Source organism: Apteryx rowi, unplaced genomic scaffold, assembly GCF_003343035.1.
Source record: "Apteryx rowi isolate R43461 unplaced genomic scaffold, aptRow1 scaffold_645, whole genome shotgun sequence".
Lineage (NCBI taxonomy): Eukaryota > Metazoa > Chordata > Aves > Apterygiformes > Apterygidae > Apteryx > Apteryx rowi.
Window position 1 is genome coordinate 7,285 of NW_020450922.1, and position 24,747 is coordinate 32,031.

The window sequence follows — 24,747 nt, forward strand, 5'->3', positions numbered from 1 at the left end:
AACATAGAGCTACTTAACTACTTAGTTTGTTGTTTCTGTTGCTGTGGTGAATGCAATCTTAGAAAATTATAAAGTCTTTAAAGTCATATCAAGAATTATTTAGGTCAAAGGTGCTAGAAGCTTGGGAACCTGAATGGTTTTCAGAGGATGATGAGATCCAGTTCTCACTTCGGTTACTACTGCTACCACCATCACCTGTTAGAAGTTAGTACAAACTTATTTTACTCTCGTTCCCTCTCAGCTGTAACTATGGATTAGAGTCTGATTATTTTCGACACTGCAGAGATGGAAAACAAAAAGATATACCTGAGCCTAAAGAATTTACATATAAGTAATGAAACATAATCTATTAGGCAGTGTCCTGAATTAATCCAAATCAGATTTTACTGTGTGTTTTTCACAATGAGACTCTTTGCAGTAGTTGCATCTTGCGAGCAGGGATAAGGATAAATACTAGTATGTTCCTCTCACAGTGTCTTCCCCTTTGTTTTCAAGTGTGTTGTTGAGTTCAAAACAAAGTTCCTTTCTGAAGTGCGCAGGTCACAGGCCTGTGAACAAGCGCACGTGGCTTGCTGTGGCAAGGAGGCTAGCACCTTCTGGGCTATGGACATGACGTGAGTCATTCCTCTGCAGATCACGTATGAACGGGATTCCTTCATAGATTTTGTAGCTTTTATAGAGATCAGAGAGTTAGGCTCAAAATTACAAATAGTTTAATTTTTAATTGATGGAATGGTTGCCTTTGAGTGGAAGCTGTACAATTCATCTCTAAAATACATCAGACATCTGATTTATAAATTGGGTGAAATTAGTGATTGGTGTTTGGATCTGTGACAGATTCATGCTTTAGCAGGAAAGTTTTATTTCACAGGCAAAGTCTTTGAGGTATGGCTCAACACCATTTGAGCTATATGATGATTACAAAATTGTATTGACTAGGCAGCTTCAGTGGTTGCTAGTGTTAAAGACTTTATTTGAATTTCCGCTGTGCAAATGTAGTCTTTGGGCAATAGCAACTCTGGAAACAGATTTATGAAAGAGGCTCTATTTGGAAGAGAATATTTTGTGCTTCTCACCTATGCAAGATGCCCTACTTGTGGTGCTTTTCTAGGAGGCATTCCTCTCATGCTTTTGTTTTATGCTTTTCTTTTTTCACAACATAAAAGAAGATCCTCCGTTTCATGTGCTCTGTGGAGAACCTTTCAATCTTCAAAGTAATGTTACTTATTCTATGATATAATTGCCTGTATGAGCTTGCTTTTGAACTGTTAGGCTAATTATTGTTTTTGTTGGCAGGGTTATAGTGTTTGCACATTTACTGCATGTTGCTGATTGATAACAGTAATGAAGTAAATAACTGAAGGATTTCACTTGTTTTCTTTTTTCACCTTTCTTTTTCTTATAGGTTCATTGCTAAACCATGTGCCTTAGGCCTTAAAGTCCAAGCCAACGGACCACAGAAAGCTCAGCCCAATGCTATTCTGGAAAAAGTTTTCACAGCCATTACAAAGGTATTTACCTAAGACATTTACCTTCTAAAGTGGGACATGGTGCTATAAAATAGGTCTGAACAAAATAAAGCTATTTGCCAAACCTTGTGCTGCATTTTTACACCTAAAATCAGAATATGCAAATGTCAAGATTGTAGTTGGCATGCTAGCCTGAGCAGTTGCGCATCCCTTCATGATGTCTCCTGTAAGCTTTTAATCAAAAAAAGCTGTTATAGAAACACTTCATAGGTGCCATATGGCCACTTACTTTTTTTTTTTTATTATTCCTCTCTTTTAGAAATTTCCACAAAATCATTGTGTTTTGAACAAAGAGGAGGGAGTTGTGAGCCAATCAGATTGGCCTCACTGTGTTTTCTGTGAAGCTTTAAAGCCACTTCAAGAGGAACTACTTGAATGCAGGGCACTGGTGGTTTGCTGACATCCTAGCTGCTTCTGTTGTGATGAATGCCATTTGAAATAGGGGGAAAAAGCTAGAAGAGTGGGGGTTTTGACTGAATAGTGTCTTAGAGCTTGCAGATTTTTCTGTAGAAAATGACAGTTTTTCCCTGCTGCTTGTGTCTCTCTCTCTACAAGTCTCACTGTTTGAGATCGTAAACTAAACCTTTACAATGTCATCACAACAGTGCTTTTGAGGCAACTGGTACTTACCCATAGCACAGAACAGTGATCTGGTGTCCTTTTGCTACTCTTAAAGACCTCAGCAGGCAGCACCTTTGTAGCACAAAGGCCTGCTGAGGCCTAAATATTGCAATAACTTCTCTTTCCCACCTCAACTTCAGGCTGCAGCTGAACACACCACAATAAAAGCACTAGCCTAAAGTTTCAGAGGTGTATTAGAATCACAGAGGGCAAAATTGGTTTCAATGTCAGGGACAGTGAAATATGCCATAAACAGTATTCTCTTGCTTATGTGTCCTACCCCGGACAACCTTTGTGCTTGCCTTCTGCCCTGTTCCTGGTGATCCTGATCTCTCCCAAACTCAGCTGGAGAAAGAATGAGATTTTTTTTTTTCCTTGCAGAATCTGCTAGTCCCATATAGAGTGTGTATGAAGTCATCTAACTCCTCTGAGTCATGTCATGAGTTACACACATCTTCCCCCAACCAGACCAAGGAGAAAAGTGGGAAGAGCTCCAAATGAAAGCAGATACTTTCTTGCAAGAGGTTGCTGGACTGTCTGGTAGCCGCTCTCAAAAAGAAACTGGCCAGTTTAGCTAGAAGCCATGTTTTGAGAGTCACGTGTAACAATTCTGTCTAGTTAAGCTCCCAATAGCTACATCAGTTATTTATCTAAAGTCACAGAGCGTGACTTTTCTTAATCTTCCATTGAAAAACAAGTGACTACTTTGGTTAACTAAAAATATTTTCATGAGAAGGGAGGGGAAATACTTCCCCCTTTTCCTATCTCATCCTTTTCACTTCCCTTCCTGTCTTTTTCCCTGGAGACTGATATGTCAAACTGCAGCCTGACGAAGATTTTACTGCAAATTTATTAATCCATAGACTCTTAGGGGGGTGTGGAAAGAAAACTTATAACAATGTCTTTATTGTGGCAGCTCTTGTGTCTCATTCACTATATCTAACTGATTTACAGAAATAAAGTTAATCCTCCAGAAACCAGATCGTCCAAAGACTTTTCCTGTTTCTTTAAAAAAAAATGTGAGCTGGAGAAATATCTAAATAGTCCTCAAGCAGTATTGTATATGCAGAACTGCTGTGCGATTGGAAATGTGGCCTGTACCGTTCTTCTCTGTATAGTACTCAAATCGAGGATAGTTTAATTTTCTTTTGTCATACCTCTGCACTAATTTGCAGAGCACTGCTGCTCTAAGGGAATGAGAGTTCCACATTCGCTGCTCTTGAGAATAACTGTGTGTAGCTAATTTTATAGAAAAAACTTCTGTCTCCCTGTTGCCAAGGTGATTTTCCTTTTGAAGTTGTCACTTTAATAACCTCATTCTGTAACATTAACATGCAGAAACATGGGATATATCCTCTTCTTTCCATGTCAGTCAAATAATCTTCACTACTGGAACTGTCAATAGGACAAAAATACCTATGCAGGAGGATGGAACAGACAAAGCACATAAGGGGGATTTTGTAAGCCCTGTTGCTTGAGAAACATATGGCATTTAATCCCTACTTATCACTACTTTCCAAGTTTCATGCAAGGTTTTGTTCCCTGTTATCCCCTGTAAGTCTCTTATTAGTAATAGCCAGTAGTACAGTATTGCAGCATATGTAGTCCTTACGTGTTAATAGTAGTCACTGTACGCATGTTTTGATATGGGTTTGCCAGCAGAGATTTCTGTGAAAACCGTTTTGTTTCTATGTATCCATGTGTCTGACAGGTAACGTCTAAATCATAGCAGATGGTTACAGTGGTTCTAAATTTAAAGTGGAGTTATTTTAATGGAGAAAGAAATAATTGTCATTCTTTTGTTCTGTAGCATCCAGATGAGAAGAGGCTGGAGGGTCTCTCCAAGCAGCTGGACTGGGATGTACGCAGTATTCAGCGCTGGTTTCGACAAAGACGCAACCAGGAAAAGCCCAGTACTCTTACGAAGTTCTGTGAGAGCATGTAAGAATTTGCATTCTTTTTCTGAGTGTTTTTGACCCTGTGTCTTCATCAGTTTTTCCCTTTGTCCCTAACTGGTGTTTTTGTGGATTGGTTAAAAAAAAAAAAAAAAAGTAGAAATTGGTAGAAAACAACTTCTTGACTGAGTAAACAATCCTCTTTTTCCTGAAGAATTCAAATTGTATTTTCATGTCCTTTCAATGATGGAAAAACTTTTCTGAAGTCAGGTGGTTATGATTCTATATTGTCAGGATACCAGCCTGATTCTTTGAGAAAAATAACCTGATATAACAGTGGGAAACTGTCTGTCCATCATAATCTTCAACTATGCAATTTGGGAGAAATCTGAAATGGAAGAATAAAGATAAAAGCCAACTGGGTTGGTCATTAAATCCCTTTCCTGTTTTCCTCTTAGGCTTGTCCCACTTACTAGCACTTTTCCTTGGTTGCACTTAATTCTGAGAAGCTAAAAGCACTTACACTTTCTTTAGGAAGTTATTTTTCACCTACTATGATTTTTTAAATGGGAACTGATAGACATTGAATTTATAACAAAACACAAAGAAGAACTCTATTTTCTCTGAAAGACCCATTAATTCCAAGACTCTGCCCTCTAGCACAGCTGTAATGTTGTTCCTTTGATATGGAAGGTCATGCATTTAGAGGCAAGATTTACATGCTCCAAATCAAGAGACTTGGCAAATATTGCTGAGGCCATAAACAAGCATTGGCTTTATTGCACCCAGTTGGTCAAGTAGTCATGTTATTGCTGGCTTAAAACTTAATTACACTTTTTGTTAGCTGGGAAAGAGGTGTTAGGTAGAAATGGCAGCAGACAGTGAGGAAGTATTATTTGAAATAGGAACTAAATATTAGTTATTTTTAATCTTGTTTTATCTTTTTTATTGATTCCTAACAATTATTTAATGTTTTCATTAAGAAATTGCAAATGAAGAAATCCCAAAGACACTGTGGACTAGCAGATATATATTTTTCTCCTACAATATACCGTTGCATCATTCATACTGATTTTCTGAGTTTATTTTATACTCATTCTTTGTATAGGTTTCCTAAGTACTTCCTTAAACATTATGTTCCTGTGGAGCCATACAGAAAGGTCCGTAATTTGATCTTGAATAAATAATGCATTTAGGCATTTTTTATAAAGCCAAGCCACAGATAAAACATTATTCCAGTAGCAATTGTTATTTATATTCAGCTAAGAACTGAATAGGGGCAAAATGAGGGGTGTTAATGTTAAGCATATTGTGTCTCTGGCTCAGAGAATTAGAGTGCTTTTTTCATATCAAAAACAGATAAATTGTCTAAATGTAATTGTCCTTTAATAAGCAGAGAAACTTAATTTCAGAACTCTTAATTCCTTTCCTTGGTATTTACAGCTAAAATCCACCCTATTTAATATTTAATAAAGCCAGGCAGGGTAAGATTATGGATAAACCCAGTCTTCCTGTTGCTAGCAGCTGGAGATCTTAGAGTTACTCACTATTTTTGGTATCAGTAAGGAATGACAACCTTAATGAATTTCCTACAAGGGCTGTAGCTGTTAATGTATGTGCTTGTCTGTTTAACTTGTAAGAAAAGCTATGGAATCTGAAAAAAAATTTTCTAAGTGTTTAGATCTGGCATATTTCAGGGGTCTATTTGGCTGCTTCTGCAAGTCAGGTCAAAGATTTCACTTTCTTGCATCAGTGCCACCGCGTTCGGGCTGACTTAGAGGTGGACTCCTGACTTTTTCCTGAGAGCCCGAGGGCCGAGCTGATGAGGCTCTCTCGCCAAGTTCAACATAGAAAGCTGCATGCAGAGACCAGTTGGGGGAAAAGCTTATCTCTGCCCATAGTTCCCTCAGGGAAGTTGTGTGTGCTGAATTTGCTCATTGGAGACATACTTTACGGAAAACTTGTGTGGATAAGAGCTATGAATGCAGATTGAAAAGTGAGGTCAAGCTGTAACAAATGGTTAATTTATGCTGACAGAATTAAGTGCTAGCTTCATTTAGAGAGAGTCATTGGGCATTACTGCAGTATGTGTACTTAATGGTAATGATAACGCTTGGAGCTCCAAAAAGAAGCGAGGTGGCCCAGTTAAGAAGTGGCTATTCGGATTCTCTTTACTTGTGGTTCTCAAAGTTCAGTGGGAGTTGCCTCCGAGCTCCGTATGTACTGGCTGCTGTGGGAACATGTTACTGTGCTACCATGTGTGCATTGCTCTGATGGCCCTCCCGGCAGTGCAGTGTGTGCCACCAGACATCCCCAGCATGCATTCTGGATACAGTTGTTGGCAGTTAGTTGAAATAACACTGAGAAGTCAGGGATATCCTCAGTGTGGGTGTTAAATGGTTGTCCAGTTAAGTGCATATACACCTACTTCGGGGCACTAAGTGCAGTGCTTCACTTCAGTATGTTTAGAGCAAAGAAAAAGTGACAGAACCCATAGCAAATGTGGAACTGCTTAAAAAGAGTTTCAGCTCTTTTTTTTTTTTTTTTTTTTTTTTTTTTTAAAAAAACATGGAAACAATTCATTTTACTGCCAACAAGTGTTCCTGAGGTCCAGAATGGCTTTTCCGTGATGCCAAGGAGAAGACAGCTGTGCAGGAAGGGATGTAAACCAGTTCAAACTGCCTTATCTTTCTTGCCAAATGGATAGTTCGGTTATTATGTAAGGTAGAGGAGCTTCAATAGGATAAAAGCTGGGAGTGAACCTCAGTGATTAGTGCACTTGATTGGGATGAATGACACCCAAGATCCAGGCCCAAACAGACTAAAATAGCGACTTAATCACTAGAGTCCTCTCATCACAGATTTCTCTCCGGTTTCCTTACCCTTCCCCCTCTTTTTCTCTTTTTTCTTTTCAAGTGATTTCAATTCTGGTCCTAAACAGAGTGCAAAGAAACTTCAAAACCTACACGTTTTTTGCAAAATGGAATAATTCCTTTCCTGCCAACCTTCGTCAGATGTCCTGGGAATTAGCAGATGGTGGTTATATGAATAAAAATTCAGCAATAAAAATCTCTTGTCTATAGACACTGCCTGTAAAACAATCTTTTGGTAAAAACAAATGACTTTTCAGGGACCTTAACCAGGAATCACCCCAGAGAGCTTTTTCATCTGATTATCGGAGTTGCTAGCCCTTAATAGGGAGACCATTAACAGTGAGACTTCAATAGTATGATGTACCTGCTTAACGTTTCAGATGTTATGCTGGTAAGTGTCTATACAAAACATGAAATAGATGATATCACCAGGTAGTGACTCATAATCCAGTGTGATTGAGAAAGACAATAAATTGGGTGTTCAGGAATTTTTACTAGCAAGTAGATGTATTGTTTCTTAATGATTTGATTGTTCTGGCCTCAAAGTTGAATTTAGCAGCAGGATTTTTTTGTACTCACTAAGAAAGGCATCAACCTAGTGCAGTCTCAGAATCTGATGCTCAGGTGTGCTTAAGCACATAGCTTACGTTGTTAGCTAAAAGGGAGAGTTTGTGCATAACTTGTCTGCTGCCTTTTTCTTTCACTGTGGGAATTTCGGCAGTTATTGTACTTTCCTCACATGGCAGATCCATGTGGATCCATAAAGGAGAAGAGAAAGAGGTTAACTGTATGTATGAATGACTTTTTTACTGCCATGTATTTCTGTTGTTTTTGTTTTTTCCTCTCTGCCCCCATGGCCCAGCCTGACATCAAGGAAGGACATTCTTTCTCCTTAGTAAGAGTAGGATAAAGACCTTGTGCTCTGCTCCATAAGTATGCAGCATGTGAGAAGACACAGAAAGGATATTACCTTTAATGTTTTCTGAAGCTGCCATTGTTTCTGTGTTATTCATGGAGAGCATCTGCAGTACTACACAAGGCTAAAAGTTATTTCCACAGAGGTCTATCAATCTGTTTATAGACAGGTGACATAAATTGGACCAAATGTTCTAAGGACTGTACTGGGGCACAGTTCTAGCACAGAAATGTATTAAAAAAATTAGCGTCTAGCCATTAATTAAAACCAGTGAACAGTTACCAAAAATGTTTCAAGGAGGCATATTGCATCTGAATATAGTGGAATGGGAATTCTGGACATGAAATAAGCTAGGGAAGAAACTGAAAGTGAGAATGGGGAAAGGATTTCAGGGTAAGCCTGGGATGACTGGGAGAGTGTAATGCTCAAAAGGCCATGAATAGTGACTTTTCTGACTGCCAAGTAGAATTTAGGACCAAAGAATATTTTTGTTAATGTACCCAGTATCTGAAAGCCAAAGTAGTAATTTCCCAAACACTTCCAGGTTCTTCCCTGTGTCAGTGTGTTTTGCTGCTGGTCACACCATCAGTGCATAGGTGTCTCTCTCTCTCTCTCTCTCTCTCTTTTTTTTTTTTTAAGACTAAACAATGTAAAAAGAATGAGCATGTTGTACCCCACTTTGTTGTCTGGAGCAAAGGAAAAAAAACCTATGATGCCCTGAGTTATCAGCCTGCGACTTTGGAATGCCATCAGGCTCATAGCTTTCCTGTCCTCTGGCTGTGTTGATGAAAGTAAGTTGCTTATTAGAGATACTTACATGGTTTCCAAGGAGGAGCTGGCAGATACATAGGGCCAAAAGATTTTTTTTTTTTAATTTATGCAACAGGCTGTATGTGAAAACATGGAAATCTGCAGACCGAAGAGCTAAAGATTTTTTTTTAATCTTCTCTAGAGGAAGTTTGGATACTAAAGTGTCTGTAAGTGGGGTGTCTTTTATTTTTGATGTAGGAGAAAGAACAGAGTCACTCTTTCGCTTCCTAGCCAGAACATACTCTTTTCCTAAGGAAGTGAAAATGTGTTTGTGCACGTTTCTTTTGGGGAGATTGTATGTTTGTGTATGTATATTTATCTATCTGTATGTGTGTGTATATGCATACACACACAAAATATTTTTTTCACTTATCATACACATTCATGTGAAATTTTTATGCATAGTTTGCAAATTCTTGGCCTTATTGTTTTTCTTGACTAGTGGAATAATACTCTCCTACAAATCAGTAGTGGAAAAATAACTGTGCAAGGGAAAAAAGTGAGACAGCTGCTTGGTTCTTGAAAATTCTGAACTGTGGTGATACAAATCTTAACGAAGTGCGTAAAAGAATTAATCAGTTGCATTGCTTTCTATGTTGCAGTAAAGCACTTGAAAATAAATGGGTGTCGAAAAGCTTCTAGCTCTGAATTTTGAATAGTCTCAGGCCCTCTTAAGTCTGCCACTAAAATACTGCTGAATACAATTATCTTTGAGATGCAAGCCAAAATATGTGGTAAATGTTATTATGGATCCGTTTAATTCTGATTTGTCAATACAGATTTTCAGCTGCCTTAGTGTGACAAGCAGTAGAGAACTATGCGGTATTTCATAATCAGAAAAGAGAACAAGGGGACGAGTCTATAAAGCAGTGCTACTAGCTCTGGGGCAAGTGTCTGTCATTCTGCCTTCTGAGTGCGAATATAAAGTATATGTCTGAAATGGGAAGGAACTGGGCTGTTATCACAAGTGCAACAGTTTTAGTTTTATAATAACTACAGGCAACAGATCATGTGCTTATGCATCCAGGCTCTGTTGTGCCTTCCCTTTCTAATCCTCCTCAGGTGGATCCATTCTAGCAGGTGAGCCTGCATCCACACTCTGTGGAGTATCTCTAAGGGGCTGCTGGAGACCAGATTAGCTGCTTGTCCCTATTATTGTATTGTTAGAGCACGGTGAAGTTGGCTCTAGGTTGCTTTAGCTGGCATACTTGGGTGTCACTGCTACTCTAGAGAAATCTTCAGAGCACACTTACCTTCCTTGTAGGTGACCTAACACTATAGGCTGTCCAGCTTTTTGTATTTGCAGACATTTAAGATGACTTGGAGTCCTTCCTTTGATCCTGTGGTTTCTTCCTAGGAAGCTTCTCAGGTTGTTGCCTGCTTCAGGGATATGTTGAATTTGTAAATTGGCAGGATGTGTAGACATACTGGAGGCCAGGAATGCCTTCTGTGGTAGTGTGGACTAAAGAATTAGTATTCTGATTTCAAGCTGATTTGGGATCTGGTTGATTTCCCCCCCCCCCCCTCCATCTTGCTGCTCACTGGCAAGACAACTTAATTTTCCAAGTTTTTTTAAATCTCCGGGGGCAGGATTCACCTCACAAGTACAGATGAGTTGCTGCTGATGCAACTGATGTGCGTATATTTAATGTGCACATGGAGTAGATCTGATAGTGAATATGCATCTGACAACTCTTGAGGTGGCCATTCACTGTAATGATGGGGCCACTGAAACCACTTATCCAGTTACCAATCTTAAAATGTGTTTCTTCTTCCCTTAAAGGATGCCCCCCGCTACATTGCCTCCCCACAAAACAAAGACTCAAACTCAGGACTGTGAGAAATGAAATTTGTAAGGGGTTATGGACAGGAGTTAGGACAACTCCACCTGAAAGCTGACATTTGAATTTAGCCCAGAGATTAGACTTTTTGTCTTTTAAACCAGTCTTCACAAAGGAGACAAGTTCTAGTTAATAGTTAATTAGCCATGACATGGCAAGACTGTATGACAACTGCTGTTCAACGGTGGTAGAACTATAAAATTTTCTTCAGTTTCCTCTGTTGTTTTCCATGGAGCAGGATAGGCTGTTCCTCCCTACTGTCTAGTGCATATGAGGCAGAATCTCTCCCCTGCTGCTCTGGTCTGTTCAGTAGATCCAAAGCTGATGGGGCATTCTGGCTCTTTAAAGAGAAGAGCAGTTTTAGTGGCAGTAATGTGCTGTGTAGCAAACCAAGCTGTTGCATAAGCCTTTATCAGAAGTAAAGACTACTTTAATGATGTTTTGGAAGGGTTATTTATTTATTTATTTATTTCTCTTCTGGATGTCATGTAACCGATACATACCTTTCCATTGAAAGATAAGGAAACTTCATGTCTCCAGTGAATCCTAATACCATATAGATTTGTTATAGATAGTTTACCATATAGATAACATAAATTAGTGACTCTTAAATAGCCATAAAGGGCCTGTAAATCAAGAGGGGTAATCTTGCTTGCTTTGTTTTTTGATCACATAAACCTAATGTGTGATCTAAGGTAGAAATGCTAGTGAAAGAACAACTGATGACAAAAGTGGATTCTTGTTGTTATCCAATCTTATGAGGTTCTTCTGTTATAATTCTCATAATGTTGTGTCTTTCCAAAAATAGCAAATTGAAATTTGCAGCTTTCATTTAATTAAAAAAAAAAGCATCTTTGCCTTCACAATGGCAAAAAGCTAGAAAATCAGGGTGCATCTTCACTGTCTTGCTCTGTTTTGCCGCAAGGGGTCTTGTTCCCAATGGTCTATGCTTCGTGAATACTGATTTGCTGCTGGGCTCCCTTCTGCAGTGATGCTACTACCTCCTGTCAAAAGGGAATGCAGACACTATTGAAAGAATAATTCATTCAAAGGATAATTCACTCCAGGGTCTGCTCCAGGCAGGTGATATGGATACAAAACTTGCCAAATGTGGCTCTTCAAGCTGGGACAGTCTTGTTACCTGAGCAGGGCTAGTGCCGCCACATTTTGACGTAAGGCATGCAACAGATGCTTGGTGTCAGGCTATAAAAACACCATTCTGGCAAGTTGCAATACAGCCCTCTCAGTATTTGAGAAACATTAATCTTTCTTGGAGGGGGAAAAAGGGGGGGGGTGAGTTAACAGAAGATCCTGTCTTTTGAAGCTATGTTTCCTACAGATGTAAAAGAGAGCCTGGGCACGAGCTAGCCAGGCTTCTGGCCCTGAGCACTGTGGATATGATTAAGACCACACTAGTTGGTCTCTTGCAACCTTAAACTCTACAAAATGTTTGAGGGAAGATTCACATGTCAGATGATACGGATTTAATGATAGTATTAGTGTTAGGCAGGGGGATGGTGACAAAGGTTAGCACTTATGTTAGTCAGGCAAAGCTGTCATTGAAAGGAATAGAACTGTTCCTGGTGAAGTCAGTAGAGCTAGGTTGTCTGTGACCATTGAACTCCCCAGTGTACTGTCTAGATTGGTGTGAGCAGACTAAACACTTCCATTGCCATTTTTAAATAAAAGAATTCATTAAATATAACATGAAAAGTATAGTGACTATAGATACTAAAAGGATGGTGCAGGAGATAGACAATGGAAGAAAAAGAAGGGAGAGGGTCACCTTAGTACAAGATAAAATCATGCAGAAATATTAACTTGCATAAAAAAAATAAAGGGAGGAGAACAGCAATTGCCTATCTCATAGTGTGAGAATCAGGAGATATTCAGTGAAAATGAAAAGGTGCATATTCAAAACAGAATATTCAAAATAGTTTTTCACACCCTAAGTAATTAAACAGGAGTTTCATATTTCTTTCATGGAAGTTATTGTCCTCCTGGAACAATAATTCAGCAGTAATTTGTATTTAAAGAGAGAGTTGTATTTACTTGGACAAACAGAGTATTCAGTATTGTGCTGTCAAACAGAGTATATCCATAGTTTGGAAACCAGTTGTGAAGACTAATCTTTCTCTAGCTGTATGGTATCGTACGTGCTAAAATGGGAGTATGGAGAGAGGGAACAAAAGACCCATGAAAGCAAATAGCATTTATGAAATAAAGGATGAAGAAGGGAATAAGCTGAGGTGTTGGCAGAGTCAGATGTGAGGCAACTTGGAGAAGGAAGACACAGGTTTTCAGTGAGATGTGAAGGGAGGTCATATCTATGAAATTGTTCTAGAGCAGGAAAAACATGACCTTCACAGGAGAGCAAGAAGAATTTATTATAACCAGGTAGTAGGGATGTTGAGGTGAGTCATGGAGGCCAGAAAGGTTACTCTAATTGAAGTCATCTAGGAAGAGGCAACTGAAGTGCAGAACGTGTAGCAAAGATAATCTTGAAATTGATATCTATAGTAAGCATGTAAGGTTCTGCTATTTTATCAATTATAGCACTGTATAATTTACATCTCTGGGATTGATACACTCAAGGACCTATTATTCTTTTAACAGAGTATTACATCTAATAGCCTCCCAGAGGAGGAACAGAGAGAGATGTGCCAGAACGCAAGGCCTCAGTATAAGGTAAAAGAGAATAAGGCAACTCTGCTGAGACTGGTATGCCAGGAAAACTAACAGTATGCAAAAAGACAGGGAGTCATGAATGGGTATATTGAACTAAGAAGTCCTGCTCCATTTTACATCAGGGTGAGGTGTTTTTCCTTGAGAATAGCACTAAATAGCTCTGTAAATTTCTGATTCTTTTGTCTGATATCAGAGTAGACTGACTTGAATTTATGTTTCTCTCTAAGCTGCATATTAAGCCAGTGCAGAAGAGTATCAATAAAGCTTTTTCATCTAGTGTAAATATTCTTTTTCACATGAAGTCATTCAGAGCTGAGTTCACTGATGGTTTCCCTGCTTAAAGAGAAAGAGGTTAAGACTTGTTGCCTTGAGTTATATAAAATATAGGAATTTGTAGCCTGAGACGCTGGACACATGAATAAGTTAATGGTTGTCATAACAAGCTGTCCTGATTTTAAAGTCATAAGTACACAGTGGAGCCTCTGAAAGCAATTTTAACTCTGCCCTAACACTTGCTCTCTGATGAATCAGGACTAAACATCTTGCACGTATTTCCTTTCCAATTTGCAGCTTGCTCAGCGCTCACACTTCCAAATGCACAGTCTGTGCTGTTACACCCGGCTGCTACAACGTGAGTTGCTGTGGGTTTATGCCTCCAGTTTTGCCTATTTGAGCATCTGTATTCTCAGGCTGTGGACTATTCACATTTCTTTGGTGGCAAGGCTGGCTTAAGTAGCTTAATTATATGTTCTTCTACATTTTTGTTATGTACTTTTGTGCTGATGCTCTCTCACTGGCCTGTTGCTTACTTGCACAGGCTGGCTCAGTCTGTAGGTTAGCAGCATGGGCTAGCGTTGCCACTATATGAAGCGGTAACGGCTGCTTCCCTGACGTCTTCTGTCCTTGACCTTCACATTTGCACTGCACTGTGCCAGACAGCTGGCTATACAGCTGTTTAGCAAGGCAGCACGGGATACTTGTTGGGATTAAAAGTTACTCTGCATAATAGTATAGGGTGCTTTTCAGTCAAATTTTCTGATGTGGGTCATAGCATGGTCACATAAACATGCTGGAATAGTGTTGCTTGTGGCTGGGCAGGGAGATATGTATGCATATGAGCAACAGGAGGGAAAAATGGGGAAGGCATTGATAAGACTTACATCAAACATGAAAGCTCAGACTTTGGTGCAGTAGAGGGAAGAAGGAAAGGAATTGCTGCAGAAGCTAGGCCCATTCTGACTTGGCAAGGTGGGAGGACTTGGAAGCAGGGCATGGGATGCCATGGGATGCTCTCAGTGCATCTCTTCCTGCTCTCAGCTCTACACAGACATCAAATACCTAGGTTAATGGTGGCTGAGAGAAATAATGCTTTTTCATTGAACAGCTGCTCCTATGCATATGTCCTTTATAGAAACTCTTCCTGTAATTATTTCTCAATTTTGATTAGTAAAATATTGGGTCTGGCTCTACTGTTGTTACCCAGCTATCCCACTGCATTAGAAAGAAGAACTGTCCGGTGAAGGGGAGGGTGGATGTATAACTCACAACTCCGTATAACTCACAACTCCGTATAACTCACTAGTATGTTGCTAAAAAGATTCTAATTATTTCTGGGCCAGTATGAAACAGACCCCAGAATTGGGCAATGTTAGGAGCTTCCCCTTTCTTACCTTATTGGCTATGCTCCTGTGTGAATCTGGTCTATGGTCTTTGGGTTTTCTTCCACCCTCCCTCCACCCCAGCTGGCATCAGGAAGTCTCTGTGCCCAAACATGGGATTAGGGGGAAATTAAAACATGGGTTAAATGTCAGGAATCACCGGCCCTCTTCCCTAGCTGCTCTGCTGGAGCAAACAGGCAGAGATGTCTATGCTGTGTCCTCAGATGATGTTCACCATATTTTTAGATTATGCTGTAAGCACTTTTCATTTCACATCTTATGAAATTCCCCTCTTCCCTCAAATTGGATTACTTAAAACTTTGAATTCCCTGTTCATTCTGCCTTTTGTGACACAGTTTTTAACACAATTAATAAATTTAAATTAACTCGTCTGCTGGTCCTGCAAAGACACCATCACTTAACATTATCATTGCGCCTTAAAGAACGTTGTTATAAATTAACTAAACTTCCTTTCTCTTGTGGTTTGTGTTTGCTCATCATTATGTTATGGAAATTAAATAATTCTTCCCTAAATTCTAGTTAATGTGAACTCTAGTTCAAAATTACAGCCGCAATATAGCAATTAAAGACAACGAAGGGAAGGCTGCAAAGATTGCACTAACTGTTTGTTTCTTACAGTCAATGCACCTTGAGGCGTCTGGCTCTTGATTGTGGAAGAGGTTGACTGTCTTCTGTCAGCCTCAGCTTTAAATGAAATTGCCAAACATTGCAGACAATTGGCTTGGAAGTGAAAGAACATATAGACAGACATGAGATTTTTCAAAAGAGCTGTAGGGGATGTACAGCCAAGAATGCAAGGGCTCTGTCTGGGATGCTACAGACTTCAAGACAGCTTCTAATGCTTAGTAGATGGGATTCACAGGGCTTGAAAACTGACTCTTCATGGTTTGGGGGAGGATCGTCTGAGATTTCAGTACAGGGACTTCTCCCGGTTCAACTCTCTTGTTCTGCTTGAAGCTTTTTTTTTCCCTCACCATTCGTTAGTGTGTTTGTCTTTGATATTGATCTTTCCTGTGTGGTAGATTTCAGATACTGATATCTCTTGTTTCTGAATTACCATTATGCTGGATTTAAAAAATATTTTATTGCTGCTAAAATTTGGGGGAGGTTATTTCTCTTAGCTGTAACTTTCTAATAATAAAACAGTTCTTGCCAAAGGAGAAGTAATAGCAAATACAGTGTAAAATATTTGTTATTTGTTAATAGTGAAGATTGCAAACCCTAATGGTGTTTGTCAGTTCTTTATTTCATCTGTGGTGTTGGATTTAAAAGTACAACAGCTGAACAGAAGAAAGGGAAGACAGCAAAAACATTTATTTCTCTTCATCCCCTTCACAACATGTTCTGCTCTTTTCATTGCTTTTATGTATTCACTGAGGCTCTAATAATTTTATGAAACACATCACAAGCAAGTATTTATTCCTGAAGAATTATTGTCAGATTCAGAATAAATTCTCCATTCTCATGTGAGACACAAATATTTGGTTCTTCAGTAAATGCAGATATCCACAAAGTTCTACTCTTATTTTCATTTAAAAAAGAAAGAGACTGACAGAGGTGAACAAAACCCTAATTTACAAGGATGCCCGTATTCTGTTCTTGCTGCCTTCAGAGTTGTTAGCTGTTCTGCATGCTTAGAACTAGCAAATGGAGCTTGCCAACTGTAAATCCACACAGTTTTGGTCCTACTGGAGCTCTCCGGGGATGCCTTTTACGGCAGGTTGTTCTCCACAGGAGGTAACAACCACGCAGACTCAGTAGTCCAAACCATTTGCTATCTTCCCCTGTTCTAGTCTCTGCCACAAGAAAGAAACTTGAGTATGACTTCTTCTTTACAGGTTGCTAGTCACAATTGACCTGTATCAAGATACCTTGCTCTCTGAAGTATAGTGGCAGTAAGTTTTTGTTTTATATGCAGCATGCAATGAATGATTGGCATGCAAATCTTTCTTCCTCTTTTCTCTCTCTCATTTACGTTGTCACACAGTTTTATACTATATCTGAATACCTTTCATTTTATAGATACATGGACTCTGTGTATCTGTTCATGGAAACACAGAATTACGGAGGAGAATTAGCTTCCACAGTGTTAAATATTTTTTCCTTACAGGCATTTCACTGCATTGCTTTCTGCATCACATCATGTAAGCACAGTTACTTGCAGGTTAAGTATTCTAGGATGATGTCCTAAAAATGGCTGAAGTTAGGACTATCAGGCAGGAAATGTTCAGTACAAGATGCTGCAGAAATTATGCTTTGAAGTATTTAATGCTATTCCTTATGCTTAGTTATTTAAGTACTTTTAAACTAATGAGTTTGGTTGGATGATGTTTCCTGTCAAATTTGCTGGAGTTCTGGCTTCTTAAGTTCTCTTGCTGCTGTGATGAGAGCATTTTTGCATGAAAGGTGTTAAAATTTCCTGGCCATGTTTCTACAATGTGCTTGGAATAGTGAAGGATAAGGTAGATACTAAATTATTTTACTTTATTTTTTTAAGAAAAAAAATCTGTTGCAAGTCTTTGTATCTGGTGGTGTTTTTTTCTAAAGTTGTGATGCAACAAATCGTGGCTGGGAAGTAGGGAAAGGGGAGAACATAGAAGATTGTAAGTAAACTCACTTCTTCAAAAGGCAGAAGAGAAAATAAAATCAAGGACAAAGCAAGGTTTGAATGAACAGTTTATAAACTTTGCTTATCCTCCTCTCTCAGCTATGACAACATTGTTACTACTGCTTAGAAAACAGCAAGTTTCATCATCTGAAATGGAGGTTACAGAATATGAAGAAATGGGAAATCCTCCCCAGGGGACTGATTTATAACCTCATAATATCAAAGACATGTGACTGCTATGTGCAAACTCAGTGTGGGCTGTACAATTCTAAGGATGCTATGTTGTTGGGCAGTTTCTTCAGAGAAACCAAGAAACAGTTCTTCTACCTAATCTACTCCTAAAGAGATCAGTAGAAATAAGAGATCAACATATGCTTTAGCAGGCTAAAAACTAGTCCGAGGCAAATGACATTACGCTACAGGAAAGTAACATTCAGCATAAAAAAAATAGAAACAACTAAAGCAAGTTGGTCTTAAGAAGGTAAGTACCTCTCACAATGTTGCCTTGCTTATATATAGTGGCCATCATAACTAGGACAGCATTACTAGGTGAAAAGCAGATGCAGTTTGGAAGATTTTAATTTTTTGTTCCTTTAGAACTGGAAAAGAGTGGTACAGAGTGTGGCTGTTGGGGGTTGTGAGATTACAAGAAAGGAGAGCAGAGGTCCAGGTTCGAAAGACCTGTTTTCTTTCAAAGGCTTGTACAGCTTCTGTCCATAGCCCATGCTTAAGGATGAAGCTAGTTCTGTCAGTCAAAGCACAGGGAAGGGTGCCTGGCAGTGATGTCTGGGTTCTCTGTGTGCTTTCCCATGTGTTTTCAGATGATATCTCACCCTGCCTCTTTGTAGGGCAAGATTTGGTGGTGCTCATAGATCTCTGAGGCCTTATCAGAGGTTTATTTCATGTTGCCGTTGAAGTGGTCAGAAGAGAACAATTGCATAACTATTAAACAGAGGCTACATAACCTAGAAGAAATTACCAATACACCTATTACATTGTGCATCTTTCCTGGTCTAATTATATAAACATGCTTTATTATTTATAAAATTTCATCGCTTCAAAATTTAGTACTGTATTTCTCTTCCATTTTTTTCTGCACTACTAAATTTTGCTCTTAAGACTTTCAGAGCTGCATTTTGAGCATACAGATTTAGGACAGTACTGGTCTCAAGTGGCACTGTAATATTAAATATTAAATAACTGTTTCAAACTGCAGCCAAGAGGAAAATCAGAAGACAGCCAAATCTTAAGCCATAAAATTAAGAGTAAAGCAATGAAGATTTTTCAGTTTATTGTACCTACTATTTTGCACATCTTAGAGAACGGTGAGCTGTCTATAGCTGTTTCCTTCCTCAAATGACTTCTGCTTAACCATAGTGCAGGAATCTCTTTGTTTTGTGTTGCATCTGTCAGGCTCTGCAAAAATGCAGCAAATTAGTGATTTTAGCTGATTGCTAAATATGAGTTTTTCTAGAACTGCTTCGTGTTAACCATTTTGAACTGTAGCATTCTTATGTTATTGTTTGTGGTAGTGATTGTAGCAAATCAGTTGAGAAAGCATTTCTGTAGATAACAGCTGAAACGCTGGAAGCAAAATAGCTGTTATGTTTTTAATTTCTTATTGCTTGTTTCTTATGTTTCTTGTTTGCTTGTCAAAACTCACTGGATGAGTTTGCACCCTTGCAAATCATTGCTGTGCCACAAGCACTGGTAGCATATGAGCCGTAAGCAGCGTGTGCGTTGGAAAGCAGATGTATTCTGGCTGAGTTACTGCTGCAAAGGAGAGGAGGCTCCGCAGGCATATTTGCACACGTTCTGGGGGGCACTGGCAAAGGCAGAAATGCAGGGGCCGGCTTTGGGGTGGTGGAGCTAGCCGCTGCAGTGTACAGGCCGTGTTTGAGCCATAGCATCGACACGAAGCAGGAGATGAATGTGCTCCCTGGGGCGTGTGTGCGGGGCAGCCTCGGTGGCACCTGCTGCTCAACGTGGGCATTTGTGCCCAGCAGCTGAACAAGTAAGTCTAATACCAGTGTTACTCCTTACTTACTGGGTTTACCCCTAACTATTGCTATTAACCAAAACATATTTTTATGACCAATCACACCTCGCTTCATAATGTAATATGGYTAAAGGCTCTCCTGGCAGGAGCACATGGGGTAGCAGGGCTGTGTGGCTGCCACCGGCTGCTGGGGGAGAGGTGAACACAGCGGCAGGATGCAGGCGCCCATCCACAGTATCACCTCAGCCTAACAGCTGCCTCGCCACAGCCCAGCAGCTCGGTGTTGCCATTCAGTGTGAGCACGCGCACAGGGCAAGCTGCGACAGGGTACAAGCACCTCCAGCTGCTGCGTTCAGAGCCTGGCTGAATGACTTTAATACAGAAGAAAAGAAAGAAAGGGAAAACTGCAGGGAGAGAGAGGTCTTGTTCCTCTCCAGCCTTATATATTATTTAGTCATGCTCCACCATGTACTTATAAGCTATTTGGTGTATTTTAATTCACAGTTGTCAACCTAAGGCTCTTTTTCTCAGAGAGTGCTCGTGCTGAGCTCTTTCTGCTGGGCAGCAGGTGCATGGGGAGGAGGGCGTCTTTCTAAAACAAAGAGCTGACAAATGTGTCGAGCTGTGCAAAGTGTGTGTGTGTGTGTGTGGAGTTGCTTCAGTTCATTGCTCAAATGATTGATTTTTATTAGCTGAAGTTTAATTTCACATTTTTGGAACAGAAATTTGGAGTGAAATTTTAAGGCCACAGTTCAGCAGTGTGATAAAGTCAGCATGGTTAGGGATATGCCTGAAGTCAGTGTGCTGACTTTTAAGCACTTAAAGTTAGGCACTTAAATAGTTTTTGCTGAATTGGGCATGACTGGGTAAATGAGATAAATTGGCAGAGGCTCTCCAACTCTTCTGTCTTAATGTTCTGCATCATGCTGGAGCATCTTCAAAATTTCATTAGTGGCTTAAAGCTGAAAGGGTTGAGAGGTTAAGAAATTCTGTCTGTACTCTGGATCAAGCAGGCACATGTTGAGCAAGAGCAGTGGGATCTGTTGCCGCACTTGTGCGGTGCTTTAGAGCGTTCATTTTACACTGAGCATTCAAGGTAACACTTCAAAAGAAAAGATTTGCTGTTATCAGAGTCACCTTTTAGTTCAACCCTTCTCTGCAGTGTGTCACTTCTATATTTGAAACACAACGGCTAGTCTGATGAGCACCTGTGTAACCTGAAGGATGTGCCTGAGGGGTCACCTGTAAACAGACTTGAGCTCCCTCCTCCTGGGCTCAAGCAGACCAGACGCAAGCCAGTTCAAATGGGAAGTCTCATAGGTGTCTTAGTGCGGGGCTGACGTGAAGCTCATGAACCTTATTGAGAGCAGATGGAGTCTTCCAGAACGCTTGCTCCTTGAGCAGTTTCATCCAGATTTAAATTAACCTAAGATTTCTTTCAAGCAGTGCGTTTTATTGAGTGTATTTGGGTCATTCAAATTTTATGTCTCTGTACAACAGACTGATAGTGTTTCATGTCTGATGGCCAGAGCTAATTGTCACAAAACAGAGCAGCTTCAGCTGTCTCCTTCTTTCAATTAAATGTGAATTGATGCAGAAGTCACCCAGAATGGGGTGCTGCACCCAGTGGCCACCACTGTGTTGTTTTAGTAGGACAGTGAATATAGCTGGCGGGGGAGGGGGCAACAGACAGAAGATATCTTGAGACAAATCTTGCCTTGCTTTTCTTAGTCTATTGGGCTCTGCTACTGCTACTTTAGAACAGTTTCTTACTTGTGGTATTGCAGGGAGCAAATTGTGACCCTAAAAACAGCTGTCTGCAATGACTTGAGGAATTCTAGCATGAGCTCCTGATGCTTCAGAAGGACCTTGAACACAGTCTCAGAAGGAAAATTATAGAGGGCTTATGCCACTGACCAGGCATTTATCCTTCCTCAGGGTATGTGACTGTTCAGACTGCTGGCAGGCTCAGGGCTTTTTCTAACCAAGGACCTCTCTTGATTAACTACCACTGTGCGAATTCATTTGGGAAGGAGACTTGACAGCCTCACACTTACTAAAGAGGTCTTCTGTTCTGTGGTGTCCTATGCAGAGAGAGAAAACATTTTGCCTAAGTTCCCAAAATACTAAGGTGATTTGGACTCATGGCTGTAGTGTGAGTGGACACAGTTCCTACTCATAACTATTTCCTTCCACTGGCATCTCTCTATCAGTGGGCTGCAATGAGACCCAAAATAGAGGAATAAAGAGATCTATACTGTAGAGTGTGAATGATGGATTAGATGGAGTTTTTGTTGCAAGACAGCTCAATGGGGAGTTTGTTTTTGGAGGAATCTTGCTGGATCCACTGTGCACAAAATGTATTTGTTTTTTATCTTCTATCCCTGTCTGGATGATCATGAGTGAATTACATAGCTTCACAACCTAGTTCCAGTCCCTTTCTTCTCTCACCTTCCTCCCCARTCATATAGTATTTTCTGCTGCATAGGACAGCTTCATCAGAAGAGATGGTTCTACACATAACTTTGTGGCTGATAAACCCTTCAGGAGTGTGTGAGAGATGTGACAGAGGGGAAAATTAAGCCTAAATTCTTCCAAAGTCTGGGCAAGTGTTCTTACTACTAGCTATAGAGTAAAAGTGGAAGTTGAAGGGAAGTTAGCTGCTGCTCATAAGCCAATAAAGCATCAACATGGTTTTAGATTATTGACTCCCTGCAGCAAGGTAGGTAACCAGGCAGAGAATTGAGTGCTAATTCGATTCCTGGTGTGCTTCAGAGGCAGTGTGATCTGTATGTGACCTTGTGCAACAGGTTATAGGTAAATCTGCAATTAAATTACTGATAGCACATAGCTGACAGCTACAGATAGACTCTTGTCTTCCTGACTTTAAAGCTGAAGCTGCTGATGGGAATAAATGTCCCTTAATTTTGTCCATTTGTTGTACATCTATTTCATCAGACTATAATGCCTCATAAATGTCACTCATTCTATTCTATAAATGCTCTTAACTGTTGATTTAATTTAATGTAGATTTTATAGCTCTCAGTGTACATTGATTTGTATGTAACAAGCATTTAGTTACATTATTGTCTTTTTTTTCCCCCCTTAGATTTAAAAAGCTACAAATGAAGTATCTCCAGATGTTAAGTTCATTGCTTTTAGGTGTATAAGTAGTAGTTAGTGTGCAATATATGAGTGTTGTACATAGCTACTTATTTAGTTAGACAAGATGTATGCACTTACTGTATAATATACAATTAACTTTCTCCCGGATCTTCTTGAATTCATCCATTTGACCTTGGCCTGTTGAAGTTTCACTGTTAATTACAACAATAAACCAACTATAAGTAGTGGCAAAATAACATGGGAAACAGCTTGGACTTCTTTGCATGGGATTAAGATTCCAACCTGGCTATTGAACCAGGCAGGATTTCCCTTTGGAGCCCACAAAAAAGGCAGCTGCCTGATGCAGAGCAATGGGAAGTCCTTTGTAGCACTGCTGTTGCCAGAGCTAGCTGATTAATGATGACAAAGATTCTGGGGGCCAGTTGTGACTTTCCTTCATTCTGAATTTTTCTTTATCACAGTTTGATACAGCCAGAAGTTAGTCGAATAGCTTTTTGTGGATGTCATTCATCAGGAATGAGCTGGGTTTTTTTCTACCAATATTACCAATTTTTTTAAGAAGTTAACACTTTGATCAGCTATGGCTACCACCCAGTTCTGAGACTTGCTTTGCCTTTTTAATGCTCAGCCCAAGTAGACTTGCTTGGGAGGGCTGGGGAAAAAGAGGAAAGAGAAATAGTATGTTTTGTTATATACTTATATGTATATATCATCTTTGTAGCACTTGAGTAGCTGGAGCAATTGGATAGCCTCTGGCAGGCCTGCATAATGGCTGGCAGCTTTTGGCTCCAACATTTTTGTGAATCTCCAAGAATTCTCTTGTGGGGCAATCCATAGTTTTACCATAGATCTGTGACAGTGGCAGTACCTTAGGGCATGGCTGGAATGTTAGACTGGAAAATCTGTGGGTTTGAATTTGCATGTTTCAGGAAAGGACTTTTTAATTTTCTGAGGTGATAGCTGAAGCAAATACTGCAAACAAAGTCTTTCAGAGAACTGTGCAGACTGCGAAATTGCTGGATTACACCATCTAAACTCTAACTTTTAACATATTTCAAATACTTATGAATGCCTTTGAACTCCTCTATGGAATACTGCGTCACTCAACAGCAAGTTGCAAATGTCCTCAACTCTGTTACGAATTTTGCTTGGAAAATATGGAATAAAGGTGATATTGAGGAGATTTTTAAAACAAGAAAACTCTGTGAGGGATTATTTTAACTACTTACACTATGAGACAACGAAGGGCAGTGTCAGTGCTCAAAAGTGAAGCGCTGGAATCTGCCATACAGATCTCTAGCTCCCTGTGGGTGATGCTTTTCCTTACAAAAGACCATTTTTGATATGCAGCACTCCAACATTACCTGCTAAAAGCTTAATAAACTTTCTTGTTATCATTGTCCTGTGAGGAGGTCAGGCCATACAGTAGTACTGCAGTAGGTCTTTCTTTTCCTCCAGTTGCTCAGTAACTTTAAAGTATCAAAAGTGATTGTAATTCTAAGCATCAAATTTTAAACAGGAAATCAAAGTTCTTTGCAAACAAATAGCTTAATTTTAACACTCCTTGCTCGAGTAGTAGGCCATGCAAATGAAGCCCCAAGTAAGCAAGTGAAATCCTAAGAACCTCTCAAACGCAAAGACAGAGTAACCAGGAAGCTGGGAAGCACAGGACAGGTGTTTAAAATTAAACAAGTACTGAATTATCATTTATTTCAATAAGATGTAAGCATGTAAATAAGTGCTTTCCTCAGTGGGAATACAGTCTTCAGAAGAAACAGAGTGTTATGTGAGCAGTAGAACTAATGAAACCTTGTTTCTTGTGAATCTGCATCATATTTGAATTCTCTGCTTAATAAAGAGGTTGAAGTTTTCCTTATTGGAACTGGTGGTGACTGTCTTGACCTCTTCCCTGAGACTGGTGAACAAGTAACAAGTGAACTTCCCTGCAATAGAGGTGCTAATTGTCCTCTGCCCTCTACTGTCTTGATAATTTTCATGAAATTTTTAAGAGCTTAATTATCCTTAAATTTTTTTCTTCCTCTCATGTCATGTTATATTGAAATTAGCCATATTTTCATAGGGATAATGGCAGGTGGGGAAAAGCAGGCAGCTGAGCACAATGCATTATAACAAAAGCCTTAGAAAACCAGACCAAAATTTGC

The 24,747-nt window shown here is 39.6% G+C and overlaps 1 protein-coding gene across 1 annotated transcript in view; it reads left to right on the plus strand.

Annotated features, from left to right (window-relative positions):
• The first annotated feature begins 609 nt into the window (after positions 1-609).
• The window catches only part of CERS6 (ceramide synthase 6), a 92,310-nt gene continuing 68,172 nt past the window's right edge, over positions 610-24,747 (plus strand). The window contains exons 1-3 of the mRNA XM_026084521.1: positions 610-614; positions 1,364-1,511; positions 3,961-4,091. Coding sequence (XP_025940306.1) covers positions 610-614; positions 1,364-1,511; positions 3,961-4,091 — 284 coding nt within the window. The remainder of the gene's footprint in view (positions 615-1,363; positions 1,512-3,960; positions 4,092-24,747) is intronic.